Source organism: Capricornis sumatraensis, chromosome 11 (genome assembly GCF_032405125.1).
Source record: "Capricornis sumatraensis isolate serow.1 chromosome 11, serow.2, whole genome shotgun sequence".
Lineage (NCBI taxonomy): Eukaryota > Metazoa > Chordata > Mammalia > Artiodactyla > Bovidae > Capricornis > Capricornis sumatraensis.
Window position 1 is genome coordinate 79,845,162 of NC_091079.1, and position 15,481 is coordinate 79,860,642.

Genomic DNA, 15,481 nt, shown 5'->3' on the forward strand with positions numbered 1-15,481 from the left:
CAGTGAACCTGGTCTTAACAAAGATGCTCTGTCCTCAAGGCTGCCTACCCCTGCAATACCACTATTATTATTGCCCAGAGAAATCTTTTTTAAGGGAGGTAGAATTTTCTTAAATGCTAACTACTATTTCAAATAAAGACATACTTGACACTATAGCAAAAAAAGTATCTACTGGAACATCAGCAAACGGTGGCTTAATCTATCATGCTGTGCTGTGCTTAGTCGCTCAGCCGTGTCCGACTCTTTGTGACCGACCCTATGGACTGTAGCCCGCCAGGCTCCTCTGTCACTGGACTTCGCAGGCAAGAATACTGGAGTGGGGAGCCATTCCCTTATCCAGGAGATCTTCCACACCCAGGGATCGAACTGGAGTCTCCTGTATTGCAGGCGGATTCTAAGTACAAATTCTGATGGAATATGACTGCTTGGGCTTACATCTTAGCTCCCTACTGAAAACTCTGAGCATCCAACTTAAGCCTTCATTTTTTTCATCTGTAAAAGTGGGAAAAGTAATAACTATCTCACAAGATGGTTGTAGTGGGTGAATCAGATAATGAATATATAAAATAGCACAGTAAGCATTCAACAAATGCTGGCTGTTGAGTATTAAGGTAATAAGAGTATAATAAAAAGTATATAATAAGAGTTATATGAGCACAAAGAGTCATCTAGCCCGGTTTCCAAAAGTTGGAAACCTGAGATGAATCTCAGTTAAGAATCAATAGGACTTAGCCAGAGGAAAGTGGTTAGGGCTTTCTAGTCAAAGAGAACAGTATATGCCAAACTACAACAGAAGATAAAAAAAAAGAATAGGCAACTCACTTCAATACAATTAAAACAGATAGTGCTCATGAAAGATTATCAGGATTTATCACTAATAGAACATTACAAAGGGACTTCCATGATATACCTAGAAGTTTGGACAATATCGTAAATGCAATGGGAAGGCACTAAGGAATACTAAGGATATTAAAATCAAACTGTGTCAGAGTGTAGGACTATTACAGAGAGGCTGGACTAGAGGAAGCGGGCCTCAAGTAAAGATCCTTGTTTAGAAATGATTAAGGAAAATACAATAAAGGCATGAAACAATGCAGTGACAATGAAGATGAAGAGAGACAGATTTCCAAGATGTTTTGGAGATAATAAAGACAGGATTTGGTAACTGGTTATACTTGAGAGCTGAGGAAGGGTGAGGAAGTTAGAATGACTACCATGACCACCATGTTTTATTAACAAATGTTTATTGACTGACAACTACGCACCTGGTACTACACTAGGCATAAAAAGATGATTAAGACTTGGTCCCTGACATCAAAGAAACCAGCTATACTAAGGAGAACATAGAGATTAGTAACTAATATTGAATATCAGAAACATTATAAAAATTATTTACAGAATGATACGAAAATTGAAAGGAGAGACATCCAACTAGTGGAAATACATCCAAGAGATGTATCTCTTCACAGTAATAGAGCTGGACACAGAACAGCACATCGGGAAAAGAGCAAGAGGATGCGCATAATCAAAGAACATGATATAGAGAAGGATTTGTAAAAAGATTACTATGATTATATAGAAGGAGGTGGGTTGTGAATACCTAAAGTCACGATTCATTCACATTCATAATCCAAATAAATTTTTACTGAACTACAGTGTATCAGGCTGGGTCCTGGCAGGAAACAGATGGCACAAACTGAGTAACTAAGGAGAGCTTAATAAAGGTACCGTTTTATAAAGATGTGAGCAGGATTTAAGGAAACCAACAAGAGATGGTGCAGTATGACAGCTAGCAACAGAGGAAAGCAATTTCCAGAACTGGAAGAAAATAGCTGTGCTAAGAGGGCCACCAGACTGGTATGGAGGAAACTTGGGAACGAACAACCTGATGTCATTCTCCTTCCATACAATCTGCCAATGTCTCACATCAACAGAAACCAACCGGAGGTCTAAGAACAGGGATACCTGCTGGTGCAATCCACAGAGGTCAGCTCCTATAGTGTTCAGCAAAGTGCTGAAAAGTGAGGACATTTGGAATGGTGAATGGGGTAATACGTAACATGCAATGATAAAATTCAACAACATTCAACTGTATAAAAATTCACCTCCCAGTTCTGTAACTCTTCCTACACTTCAGTTTGGAGACAGAGTTTAATTACTAGCCTTCAACCTGCAAAACTTTTAACATGAAGCTTCAGTTTGTTCTAAAATGGATCCTTAGCATTGTGAATTCTTCTGTCTCATCATAAGTCTATATGCTATTTTAACTCCCTGAGCAACTATCTCTGTTAAGGTACAGTGTAAGCATTTTCTCAAACCTTCAACAAATCCTCAGTTAGGGTACAGCCAGCAACTTGTCACCAACAGGATGGAAAAGACATGTCCTGATAAATTCTGCATTCAAGAATCAATGGCTGCATTAAGACTTAGTTAGCTTAGACCAGGCAATCGTTGAAGAGAGGTCAACTTGTGATAATAAAATTCAGTACCCAGGTGGCACTACTGGTAAAGAATCTAGATACCAATGCAGGAGATGCAAGAGATGCAAGTTCAATCCCTGAGTTGGGAATATCCCGTGGAGAAGGGCATGACAACCCACTCCAGTATTCTTTCCAGGAGAATCCCCATGGACAAAGGAGCTTGGCAGGCTACAGCCCATAGTGTCACAAAGAGTCATCAGCCAGAACTTAATTACATGAACTCATCTAGATACAAGGGGAGATGGAAAAGGTAGGACTAGACAGCTACTGCACAGTAACTCTATGAAAAAGGAATAGAAATCTTTGAGGAACACCTAGCTACCTCCATAACAAAATTCACTTTGACAGAAAAAAAAAATTGTGTTAATAAAAGCATTAACTATTTCAGCTTTTGGTCAAAAGGAATTATGTGTGAGTGATATGTGATGAAACAGATTTTTCATGTATGTGCCTGAGAAGCAAACCACTACAACAATTATTATAATAGACACCTCATATGCCAACAAAACAAGAGGGTTGTTAGCATCTTCTCCATCTGTCAACTGAATAATACCAAAGTACTAAGTATCAATAAACACCATTGTGATTATATTGGTACCTAGCTATATTATTTAGTGTATCCTTTTTTCCCAGTTTTAGCATCCCAGAAGCCTAGTTGCAGGATATGTGAAACTGTTATTTCTCCCTCCCAGATGAACATAAGTTTTCTTAGAGGAAAAAACACTAAAGGGCATAGAGAATTCCATCTTCTTCCTGTGAGTAAAGGAGCATTTATCCAGCATCTCTGTTTAGCAGAACCTATACGTGTGTTACACAAAAATATTAAATGTTTATAATATATAAACCCTATAAATTCTCAATTCTAAATGCCTTTAAAAAGCATTTAGCTAGCATTATGTTGTATGGAAAATATAAATTAGAGCGTCTGAGATGCATATATATAAAAGCCACTCATTCTTAGACTAATTTATACTATCTAGTTGTCCATCAGTTTTTTGATAACAATTTTAGACAGAAAGTAGGTGAACAATATTATATCATTCCTGGGTCAAAACCCATTCTCAACTTTCCCTTTCTAATAACCCTACCTCTAATCATATTTCTAGAATTTCCTGTCACAAAATCCAACAAAAATTATCTCCCTTTCATAATAAAACACTTTTTGAAATTCTGCAATAATTCAGTAAGCTCATATAAAGAGAAAGAGAATCTTCAACTGTAAAATGTCATTTCCAAGGCTAATCTTCTTTGTATATTTTCCTAAAATACACTCACATTTCCAAAAGTTCATTAGAAGTGATGTAAGAAGATATATAAAAAAGAAAATTTGTTCTAGTTAAATCCAACATATATAATAAAGATTGTGTAATAGTTAAAAAGAAGAAAAGTTATGAACAACCTAGATAGCATATTAAAAAGCAGAGACATTACTTTGCCAACAAAGATGCGTCTAGTCAAAGCTATGGTTTTTCCAGTAGTCATGTATGAATGTGAGAGTTGGACCATAAAGAATACTGAGCACTGAAGAATTGATGCTTTTGAACTGTGGTGTTGGTGAAGACTCTTGAAAGTCCCTTGGACTGCAAGATCAAACCAGTCCATCCTAAAGGAAAGCAATCCTGAATATTCATTGGAAAGACTGATGCTGAAGTTGAAGCTCCAATACTGTGGCCACCTGATGTGAAGACCCAACTCATTAGAAAATACCTTGATGCTGGAAAAGATTGAAGGCAGGAGGAGAAGGGGACAACAGAGGATGAGATGGCTGGATGGCATCATTGACTCGACGGACATGAGTTTGAGCAAACTCCGGGAGATGGTGGAGGATAGGGAAGCCTGGTGTGCTGCGGTCCATTGGGTCTCAGATAGTCAGACACAACTGAGTGACTGAACACCACCATCACCTTAGTTATCAGGCTCTTTAATAATGCTTTCTGCTAGGGAAACTGCTTCCAATTCACCTTCCCTCTCCTTGTCCCTAGCTTTCTAGACAAAGAATGTGTGTACTTAGTCTCTCAGTCATGTCCAACTCTTTGGACCCCATGGACTATATCCCACCAGGGTTCTCTGCTCATGGGGATTCTCCAGGCAAGAATACTGGAGTGGGTTGCCATGCCCTCCTCCAGGGGATCTTCCCAACCAGGGATCGAACCCTGCAGGCAGATTCTTTACCATCTGAGCCACCAGGGAAGCCCATGAATACCGCAATGGGTTGCCTATCCCTTCTCCAAGGGATCTTCGCAACCCAGAAATCAAACCAAGGTCTCCAGCACTGCAAGCAGATTCTTTACCAACTGAGCTACCAGGGAAGCCTTTGACAAAGAATGAAGTCACCTAAAAGTCCTCCAGGCATATTTTGACTTCCGAGTAGGCAGCATAAAGAATCTCTCAAAAGGAAGGGCGGGGGGACAGATTTCATCCAAGAGTGCTACAGAATTAAGGTTTAAGCTAAGCTAAGTCGCTTCAGTCATGTCCGACTCTGTGCCACCCCATAGACGGCAGCCCACCAGGCTCCCCCGTCCCTGGGACTCTCCGGGCAAGAACACTGGAGTGGGTTGCCATTTTCTTCTCCAATGCATGAAAGTGAAAAGTGAAAAGGAAGTCGCTCAGTCGTGTCCGACTCTTAGCGACCCCATGGACTGCAGCCTACCAGGCTCCTCCGCCCATGGGATTTTCTAGGCAAGAGTACTGGAGTGGGGTGCCATTACCTTCTCCCAGAATTAAGGGTTAGAGACCCCTATCTATAGTCAGTTAGTAGCAATGATTTATTGCATACCTACTTGTGCCAGGACACCTGGTATATATTGATTACAACAATCCTTCAGGACATGTGCTATTACTCAGATAATACAGATGAGGAAACATGGCCTCAGAGAGCCTATTAACGTAAGCAAGACCTTACAGTTATTAGTTAGTAAAATAAGATTTCAAGTCAAAATTCATCTGGCCTATCACACTTCCCTCCACTACCTCTCTCTTCATCATACAGTACAATCAATTTTATCAATATATATTATCAACAAGAAGATACTATTTAATTGTCCTAATTACTTTAAAATATAGGATATACATGAAAAGTTTATTAGGTATTTTCTCATAAAATGGCAATGTTTTAAAATGCATTTTGAATCCTTAGAAACTACGGAGTTTCAATTTTTGGCAATGACCATGGTTACTGCATGTACAATAATGATTTTTATTTAACTCTTCATGATTAAATTACATAATTAGATGACATGCCACACTTAAAATCTCATTTAGCTGTAAGAAAAAATATGGTATTTTAAATATTAGAAAGAGGAAGATCATTCTAAGCATATCATAAAACCCAAAGGCAATCATAATAATAATAAATTTAAATACATTTAAAAAAATCTTGACTAGTAAAAAAAAAGGCATAAACAAGGTCATAAAACAAATGACAAATAAAGAGCTTCCACAAATCACTGAAAATGACCAACAGAAAAAGAAATACAAAAGGCTCTAAACAAATGTAAACGGCTCTCAACCTCACTGATAATAAGAAAACTGCAATTAAATTTTAGAATGGCATATTTTCCACCAAAACTATTGGCAAAGACTACCACATACTGAGTTAGCAAGGATATATGAAAATCTCCCTAGCATATGTCACTTATGCATACTTCCTTTATGAAAGTAAATGTGACAATATCAAAATGTAAATTTTTTTATTTTATACATTATAAAAATATAAAGGTTACACTTTATGACCTTTTGATCAAAGAATCTCATTTCTAGGAATTTATTCAAGAGACAAATTCATGCATATGGAAAATGATATATGTACAAATGCAAGAGATATAAGAGACTCGGGTTTGATCCCTTGGTTGGAAAGATCCCCTGGAGAAGGGAGGGCATGGCAACCCACTCCACTATTCTTGCCTGGAGAATCCCATGGACAGAGGGGCCTGGCGGACTATAGTCTGTAGGGTTGCAAAGAGTGGGACATGACTGAAGCGACTGACCATGTACGCAGAGGCACACATACAGCCATTAAAATGAATTCAGTTCAGTCACTCAGTCATGTCCGACTCTTTGTGACCCCATGAATTGCAGCACGCCAGGCTTCCCTGTCCATCAGCAACTCCCGAAGTTCACTCAAACTCAGGTCCATTGAGTCGGTGATGCCATCCAGATATCTCATCCTCTGTCGTCCCCTTCTCCTGCCCCCAATCCCTCCCAGCACCAGGGTCTTTTCCAATGAGTCAACTCTTCGCATCAGGTGGCCAAAGTACTGGAGTTTCAGCTTTAGCATCATTCCTTCCAATGAACACCCAGGACTGATCTCCTTTAGGATGGACTGGTTGGATCTCCTTGCAGTCCAAGGGACTCTCTCAAGAGTCTTCTCCAACACCACAGTTCAAAAGCATCAATTCTTCGGTGCTCAGCCTTCTTCACAGTCCAACTCTCACATCCATACATGACCACTGGAAAAACTATAACCTTGACTAGACGGACCTTTGTTGGCAAAGTAATGTCTCTGCTTTTCAATACGCTATCTAGGTTGGTCATAACTTTCCTTCCAAGAAGTAAGCGTCTTTTAATTTCATGGCTGCAATCACCATCTGCAGTGATTTTGGAGCCCCCAAAAATAAAGTCTGACACTGTTTCCACTGTTTCCCCATCTATTTCCCATGAAGTGATGGGACCGCATGCCATGATCTTCGTTTTCTGAATGTTGAGCTTTAAGCCAACTTTTTCACTCTCCTCTTTCACTTTCATCAAGAAACTTTCTAGTTCCTCTTCACTTTCTGCCATAAGGGTGCTGTCATCTGCATATCTGAGCTTAATATCCCTAACATATCCCTAAAATGAATTAGGGAGTTATATATTCATGGGTGTGGAATTGATCTCCTAACATTAAACTGCAGGACATATTTGTACCTTTTATCTTTGCACATATAAGTCCACACATGTGTACACACATATATATACACACAGTATTTGATATACACACATATCTACTCTAGAGCAAAGAATATTTCTGAAAGAGTATAAAATAAGCTGGCAACAGGAGTTGCCTCTGGAAAGGGAAAATAGGTAGCTAAAAATTTTGTATCATATGTATATATTACCTATTAAGTAAAGAAGTTTATAAACTGACTTTGGAAAGTACTTTAAAATTGAAATATTAAAAAATATAAAACTTCTTAACTATGTTTTAAATGTAATCTAAATCATTACCTTGATCTATCATGCAAATTTTTATTTATCATTTTCTTTTATTAGGAGAGCAAATTATCCCTTTGACATTAACAGAAAATCTAAACTGTGGCTGAAAAGATAATTTACATGGCAAGAAACACATAATTTCTAATTTGTTCCAAAAACATCTCATCTAAAAGACTATGATACAAGGATAGCAGAAAGCTCAATAAATATTTACTGAAAATACTTTTCTATTGATTTCAGTGGGTTTACTTTACATTTTTTTCACATCACACCCAAAACAAACAAAAAATAGTAACAAGAACAAAACTCACTGGAAAATATAAACTTTAAATAAATTACGCACTTTGTCCAAAAAATTTCATTTTTTCAGTAAGTTTGGTAAGCTTCTTGTTAATGAACATTACTCGAAGTTAAATCAACATTGCTTACTAGATACGTACCATGTGCGGGTGTTAAGGATACTACAAAACAGAGGCTCCAAAGAACAGTACATTCTTATTCCCGCCCTCAAGAAGTTTACAATCTTAAAAGACAAGGCTTAAAAACTTCAATCAGTAAAAGAATATTATAGATTTTACTGATACACTGAGTTATCCAAACTAAAACTGTTAAAGGCATTAATGTAAGGATTAAAAAAAAGTAATTGTTGATCCATTGAAGGATCTATTGGATATAAAAATGCTTCCAAAGACCTAATATCTCACTCATATGTAAAACTGTAACATCGGGTGATGACCGAAGACTTCTAGAATATGTGAATATCCAGCTAGGCCGTGAAGAAACTGCTAATGATTAAATATAAATAGTTTTTAATTATCTACACTCCTTAGAAGAGAATTTACTGCAATGGTCTCAATCAGTTTTGATCGCTCACCTTTCTCACTAAAAATATGTCAGGCACTAACTTCTTAAAATATGTATATTTACTTATATGCATCTTCGCATTGTCAATCTATATATTAAGTATCAATAAAACTTAATTTCTGATTTTTCAAACACAGACAAAAATGTAAATAAAAGTTTTAATTATTTTCTTCTTGTAATCTAGTACATCATCTTATGCCCTTGGGTATCCACATTCTGCTTTGTATGAATACTTAATATGAATATTTAAACTCACAGATCATGCAAAAATATTTTCATCCAATGGTTTCAATTTTTCACACAGCAAAATCATTTTTTAGCATAGCTGTTAAAAGGCAGCAGACATTAGTTTGAATTTCAGTTTATTTCTCTCTGCCCATGACCTTCTCTCAGAATAAATGTTAACATGCAATTAAACAGACATCACTAAAGAGAAACAAAGTATAGTCATGACCAAGCAAATGGCCCCTAAAATTTAATGGCAAATAGCAATCATTGAAGAATATTAGTACTATTTATTCTTATAAATAGCATTTGTAACCTAATAGCCAATATTGAAAATATTAGTAAATTGTCAAAATCCTCAAAACAATCTGTCTCATTTTTATCATTCTATTATAAAGTCTATTCTTTTCCTAATCTTCCTTGTCTAATCTTATTTTATTATGAAAGCCAAAAGTAGTTTTTATTTACTTTTAATAGAAGGGTAATTGCTTTACAATATTATGTTGGTTTCTGCAAAAGTATTTTTAAAGAACATTAAAAATTAAAGTTTCAAATATATTATAATTTAACCTCCAAATAGTTTCTTGTTAAAGTGGATACAAAACTAATTCTGAAACCATGTATATCATTTTGAGGTATGACTCCTTCCAAGTCTGAGTTAGGTAAAGATGCAAATAGATATTTTACATAAACACAAACAGATTTTTCATCAATATAATTCCATAGACTGTATGACTATGTTCTTAGAGAATGCTTGTTTCTACCTAAACTATGCAAATATGAATGCACAAACTTTATATGCATTTGCACAGTATGTAGGTTTACACAGGAAAGTAAAATACTCACACGTACCTATCTGGAAAAACCCTTTCACATTCTCCTAATGTAACATATAGTTCACCTTAAATAATTTTTAATTTAGTACTCAAAAGTTCATTTAAGTTGCTATATATTGGAAAAATAAATAGATTTGGAACTACAGTGAACTAGCCAATAAATAGCATAATTCTGCATGCCATAAAAAAATAAAAACACTTCCTACATTTAAATATGAGTCAAACAAATAAAACCACATTTAATTTGAGCATCATTTTGGCAATACTTATAACAATTATAAGAAAATACAGATTCATATATCCAAATATCAAACTCTAAGTCATCAAAAGCTTGACATTGTTAGTAAAGTTAAGAAAAGTTAGAAGTATGCTCAAAAAGCTCTTTAAAATAATTGTTTTATTTTTTACTAGTTAAAATAATCTACTTAAATCTCTTACAATTTTTTTATTTCCCAAGCCTACTAGTAAATCACATTGCCAAACAACTATTCAAACCCAGAAATTAGTTTTGAAGAAGCAATTCTTTATTTCAGTTTGTATGTTAGAAGCACATTTGCTCTTAGTCCTTCAGTATTTTTTGAGAACTAGTATTTTTCTTGGACATGTAAAGATATTTGATAAGTTTGTTATATAATTTAAAGTAGTATTTTTATTAAAATATGTAAATATATGTGTAGAGAGAATTGTTTCTTTGTTAAGTGCTAATGAATACTGAATTCAACAACCTGTTTTTTGGAATTTACATGATTAGAGGTCAGTGTGTTAGTTCCGTCCCAGAGGAACTCTACACTTTCAGCTATGTGTTTCTGTGGAGAATATGGGGAAAGCATAATTTAGAAATAGGCGACACGAAAGAACTGTCGCATATTTGGTATATAAACTGTACAAATTAATCTTAATGAATAATGCATTTCTCAAAAAATGAAAGAATTGAGCTGAAAAAACATTTTTAAAAAAAGGTTACACATGCTGTGCACAATCTCCTTCACGTAGTAACCGAGAAGTCAAAGAACCGTAAAACATTTAAAAGCAAACCTGCTGAAACACATCTCTTTGTTAGACTGACAAGAAAAGGAATCTCAAACGCCTACAGATCTTTCTCTCTCTGGACAGTTCCCTGGTGCTGAAGTTACACCGTCACTAAACTGTGCTGGGTGCCTGGGTGCCTGGGTGCTGCTTTCACTGTCCCACCCTCCGCAAGATCCCGCTGCCTAGACTACGAGCACGAGGAGCAGAACTTCACAAGGTAGGGAGCAGCCCACGCTGCAGTAACGGGAGGAACTGGAGTCCCTTCGGAGCCTCTTCGAGATTAAGCAGATTTACTAGTTGCAAATAGGAAGAGCGGCAGAGTGCAGGGTGTTACACACCCGCCGAGGGGGAGGGGCTGGAAGATGGCGGCGACCGCACACCCACCCGGGACACGACAGCGTTTATTACAGGCCCCCCTCGCCCGCACCGCCGCCCTCCTGCCCGGGGCGACAGTGAGCAGCGCCGCTCTTCCCGCAGTGGGAGCGGCTGGCGGGGCAGAAGCGCCCCGCGGAGGCGGGGCCCACGGGCCCCCCGGCGGCGCCCTCCTCCCCGGCCGGCGCGCCTCCGCCCGGGTCCCGGCCCGGGGAGCACCTGTGCACGGCCATATTGGATTCCTCGCCCCAGTCACTGCCTCCGCGCGGGGGCGGCGGGAAGCGACCAGGGACGCGCGGAGAGAGTGTTCAACCCCTAGCCCCGCCGGGGCCCGCAGCCGAACTGGCCCGGCGGGGCAAGCCGGAAGGACGCCGGGGGAAAAGTACAACGCCCACAGGCTCGGCGCGGCCGGCCTCGGCGCTCTCCCTCCCCGACACACACACCCCTGCGCTCTGACAGCCCCAGCAAGCTAGCCCCGGCGGCCGGCGGCGGTCGCAACCCTCGTGGCCCAGGCGCCGCCGGCGGGAAGGAAGGGCGGCGATCCCCGGGCGCGCCGGCGGCCGCAGGGCAGCGACCGAGGTGGGGGGGACGGCGGAGGGCAGGGAGGGAGGGAGGCGGGAAGATGGAGTCCTTACTTCAGCACCGACTGCTCCTTCTCCTCTTCTTTCTTCTGCCGATCCATGACGGCCAGGATGATTTTCCTCTCCTCCTCCGTGAGGTGGCTGAGGTCGGGCATCTCGGGCTGCAGAGGCGGCTGAGAGGCCGCCGGGGTGGGAGCCGGGCGGCCCCGCGGCCCGACAGGAGCCGACATGTTTGGTGGAGTCCAACCACCCTAGGGAAGCCGGGAGGCAACTCCACCGGCGGCGGCGGCGGCGGCGGCGGCACCCGCGCGGGCGGCTGGGGCAGCCTCCGGCGCCGGGACAAATACATACAAATCAATGGCCTTCAATCCCAGGCGACGGCCCCCCTCCCCCAAGATGGAAAAGGGGGGAGGGAAGGGAAGGGGAGGGCGAGCGCGGCGGGGTTGGGGGGAAGGCAGGGCTGACGAGTGCGCTCCGAGAAATGTTTCTTTTTCCCCGGGGGACGAAGGGCTGGCAAGTGAGCTGTTGGAGCAAGAAGAGGAGCGGGAGGCCGGGCCCGGCCGCGGAGGGCGCGGGGAGGGTGGTGGAGTAAGGTGGCGGGGACGGCGATAAGGGTGGGGTGACTGGAAGGAGCGGGCGGGAGGGCGGCGCGCCGGCCCGGGGCGCGAGGGTGTCCGGCCGCGGCGGAGGCGGGGGCCCTGCGCGCGCCGCTCGGGAGCGGAGACGGGTGGCTGCGACCCAGCCCCCTGGGGGTAGTCCCGGGAACTCGCTCCGAGTGCCGGGGAGGCAGCGTCCCGCGAGCCAAGAGGGGCGCCGAGGCGGGATCGCAGAGGAGAGTGAGGAAGCAGGGGCAAATTTCCCAGAGAAGCTGCCGAGCCGTCCCACCGGCCGACGCGTCACTGGGCTCCCGGCTCCGCGGAGGGAGGACCCCCCTCCAGAAACGAAGAGGAGAGGGCCGGGGGTGGGGCGGCGGGTAGCCTTGAAGACCACCCCTCCGGGCTAGAGCGGGGAAGCGAAAGCGGAGTAGGGATGACAAGGGCTAGTGGCGGACAGTCCCGAGGCCGGGGCTTCGCGGCTGCCAGCGCCCGGATCCCAGCGACCTCCGACGCGCAGCAGGGTCGGGCGCGGGTCCTTCCACATCAACGCGCCCGTCTGGAGTCCCTCAAGCTGCCACCGCCCCTGTGGTCCGTGGAGTGGGTGCGGAGGGCCCGCTCCCTACGCCGCCGCTGCTGCTGCCGCCGCCGCTCGGTGCCGCCGCCCGCGCCTCCTCCGCCCCTCCGCCTCCCCGGCTCCTCCCGCGGGGGCCGCGTCACCTCCTGGCCGTAGAGGCCGGAGCACCGCGGATGCCCGGCGGGCGGCGCCCACCCTCCCGAAGGCGATCAGTGGACTGGGGCCAGGCGGGGAGAGGTTGGGGAGGGTGGGAGGGAGGGAAGCAAGGGAAGAGAGTGAGCTGGGAGGAGGAGAAGAGCGGGAGTTTCGAGGGCGGGGGTGTGGAGAGCGGAGCTTGATAGCCGGCGTCGGTAGAGAGGGCAGAGTTAAGAATCGAGGTGGATGGAGAGCCCTGTGGGTCAGCTAGAAAGGTAGAGAACCAGGAGCGCAGGGACCGGCGGCGGGCGTGTCGGGTCCGGAGACTGAGTGAGATCCGGGAATGAGGGCTCGCAGGGGTTTTGAACCCGGAATGGGGCGGGCGGCGCGCAAGGTGTCAGGCTGGAGGGGGAAAAGTGTGAGCGCTTGGAGGGGCTCTTGAGCTGGCAAGGGCGGAGTCCTGGACGGAGGGAGACTTGTGGTGGGGCGGGGTAGGGGGGGTTGGTTCCCCGGGGGATCCTTATGGCGAAGAAAGCTCGGAGAGGTATTGACTGAGGGCGCAGGAGAGGCTGGAGAAGTGGGAGGTGACATTGGGAGAGTTAGGGTTTATCTGGGAAAGGTGTGCGGATGAGGAGGAGACCGGAGGCTATAAATGTGAAGGCAAAGGACTAAGGATCAGTGGGAGAATGAGAATCAGCCGGTGCTTGGGCCAAGGGCTTCGTTCTATTTGGCCCTCTTTGGCGGGCCTTATCTGGAGAGTAGTGGCAGGGAAGCCAGGGGGTGGGGTTAGTGGGAGAGTCTGGTTTTCCAAGCACAGGGACGGGTAAGATGAAACAGGTTGAGAGTGAACAGAAAACCAGCTCCTGGAGAATGGCAGTGGCCGCCGCTGCCCTGTGTTTTGGGTAGGGCTGAGCCCCTCCCTGACAACCCTCTGGGTGGGGTGGAGTGGGGCGGGACTGGGAGCTAGTGGAGAGGGGTAGAGTTGAGGCCAGGGGGACTCGTTGCCAGGGATCACCCCTTCTGCCTTTTCTTGGCAAGCGCAGTGAATGACTGAGGTGGGGTGCGTGTACGTGTGTGTATGTACGTATACGTACACACCCCTACCCCGCCTTCCACGCTAGCTCTGTTTAGTACCAGGCCAGATTATCGTCTGATGAGTAGTGTAAAGCCTTGGGGACTTGTATTATATTTATCTTCTTGGTGTGTAGCAAACTCTCTCCTCCTCCCAGTCCCCGTTCCCCGGGTAGCATCTGACTAGCTCCCAATTTAAGAGACCTGGGGGATACACAAAGCTGCCTTGGGAGTCTCTTGTGATTTCTAAGCATAAATGTCTTCTGTTTCTTTTCTCCCACCCCTTGTCAGGGAAAAGTTTATTTAAGTGCTTTTATTTATTTATTTACTCATTTATTTATATTACTCACCTACTTCAAATCAAGCTCTCACATCCCCAAGTCATTCAGTTTTCATCTCTTTGGAGTTAGTTTAATGAGATCATATGAATCCAGATTTATGTGATTTTGTTGTAGAATTAGGGGATTATTATATATCTCTAATCCAGACTCATCATTTTATGGGAACTGGAGGACTAAGGTCAGCCAACTAGTAAGTGGCAGCACCGCAACTAGAACCTACATACTTTTACTCCTGTTTGAAACCATGGCAATTTTAAACCCTAGCTGCACTTTTTAAAAATATCACCTGAGTCTAACCCTAGATCAAATGAATCAGTCTCTGGCATAAGGACTCTGGTCAAGAGTATATTTTGAAAATTCCTAAGTGACTAAAACATAGCAAAGATTGGAAACTATACTAAGTGCATTACAAGAAAAGATAATGGAGGAGAAACTGGGAAGTGGAAAACAAAAAGAACACGTCTAGTGAGACTGATTCTTTTACCTAAAATTGGAATATTGAGTTTTTAAATAACATCCACACTCTCCTTTCCACTAATATGCAATGACAGGTAACAGTAAATACACATATCTATGATCTTTACCTCACTGCCACTAAAATACACTAAAAGCTCCTTTCAAAGAAAGATTAGAGCTAAAAACAAAAAGGATGGGTGGAACACTCTACCTTATTCACCTATTTCTGAGCCAGATTTGAAGCACCACCACCTCCATTCCCCAGTCAGCTATCAACCCAAGTAGAAACAGACTACCTGGAGGCTAAAAAGCTTTGTTATTTTGAGTACATAAAATGTGAACTTAAAAGAGGTTGTCCAAACTGAACAATTTTGGCTTATTTCATAGCAGAGTCACACCCTGGGCCAAGCACTGTTTTCTGCCAGTCACAAAGTATGCTGAGTGCCTGCAGCTGGGTCTCCCAGAACCCCTCCTACCTCTCACCTGCCTAGAGATAATGCCAGCATATTAAACTCAACGTGCATAAGCTGGTATCACTGGGATAACTGATTTCTTATAGGACTGGATAAAGCAGAAGTGTATTTCCTTTTTACATTTCCTTACTACAAACAACTACATGTGTATTTCCTATTAAAGGGAATGCTTAGCAGTGGAGGTATCTTAAAATCATCTTCTACTCTGATTCATATACCTTTTCAAAATAAAAATTTGTCACAGTATTTATATAA

The 15,481-nt window shown here is 43.1% G+C and overlaps 1 protein-coding gene across 22 annotated transcripts in view; it reads right to left on the bottom strand.

Moving 5' to 3' along the window:
• Positions 1–11,810, bottom strand: part of RIMS2 (regulating synaptic membrane exocytosis 2) — a 592,618-nt gene extending 580,808 nt beyond the window's left edge. For all 22 annotated transcript variants that reach the window (XM_068983626.1, XM_068983609.1, XM_068983618.1 and 19 more), the window contains exon 1: positions 11,635–11,810. In XM_068983626.1, the coding sequence (XP_068839727.1) occupies positions 11,635–11,810 (176 nt within the window). The remainder of the gene's footprint in view (positions 1–11,634) is intronic.
• Positions 11,811–15,481: the final 3,671 nt, after the last annotated feature.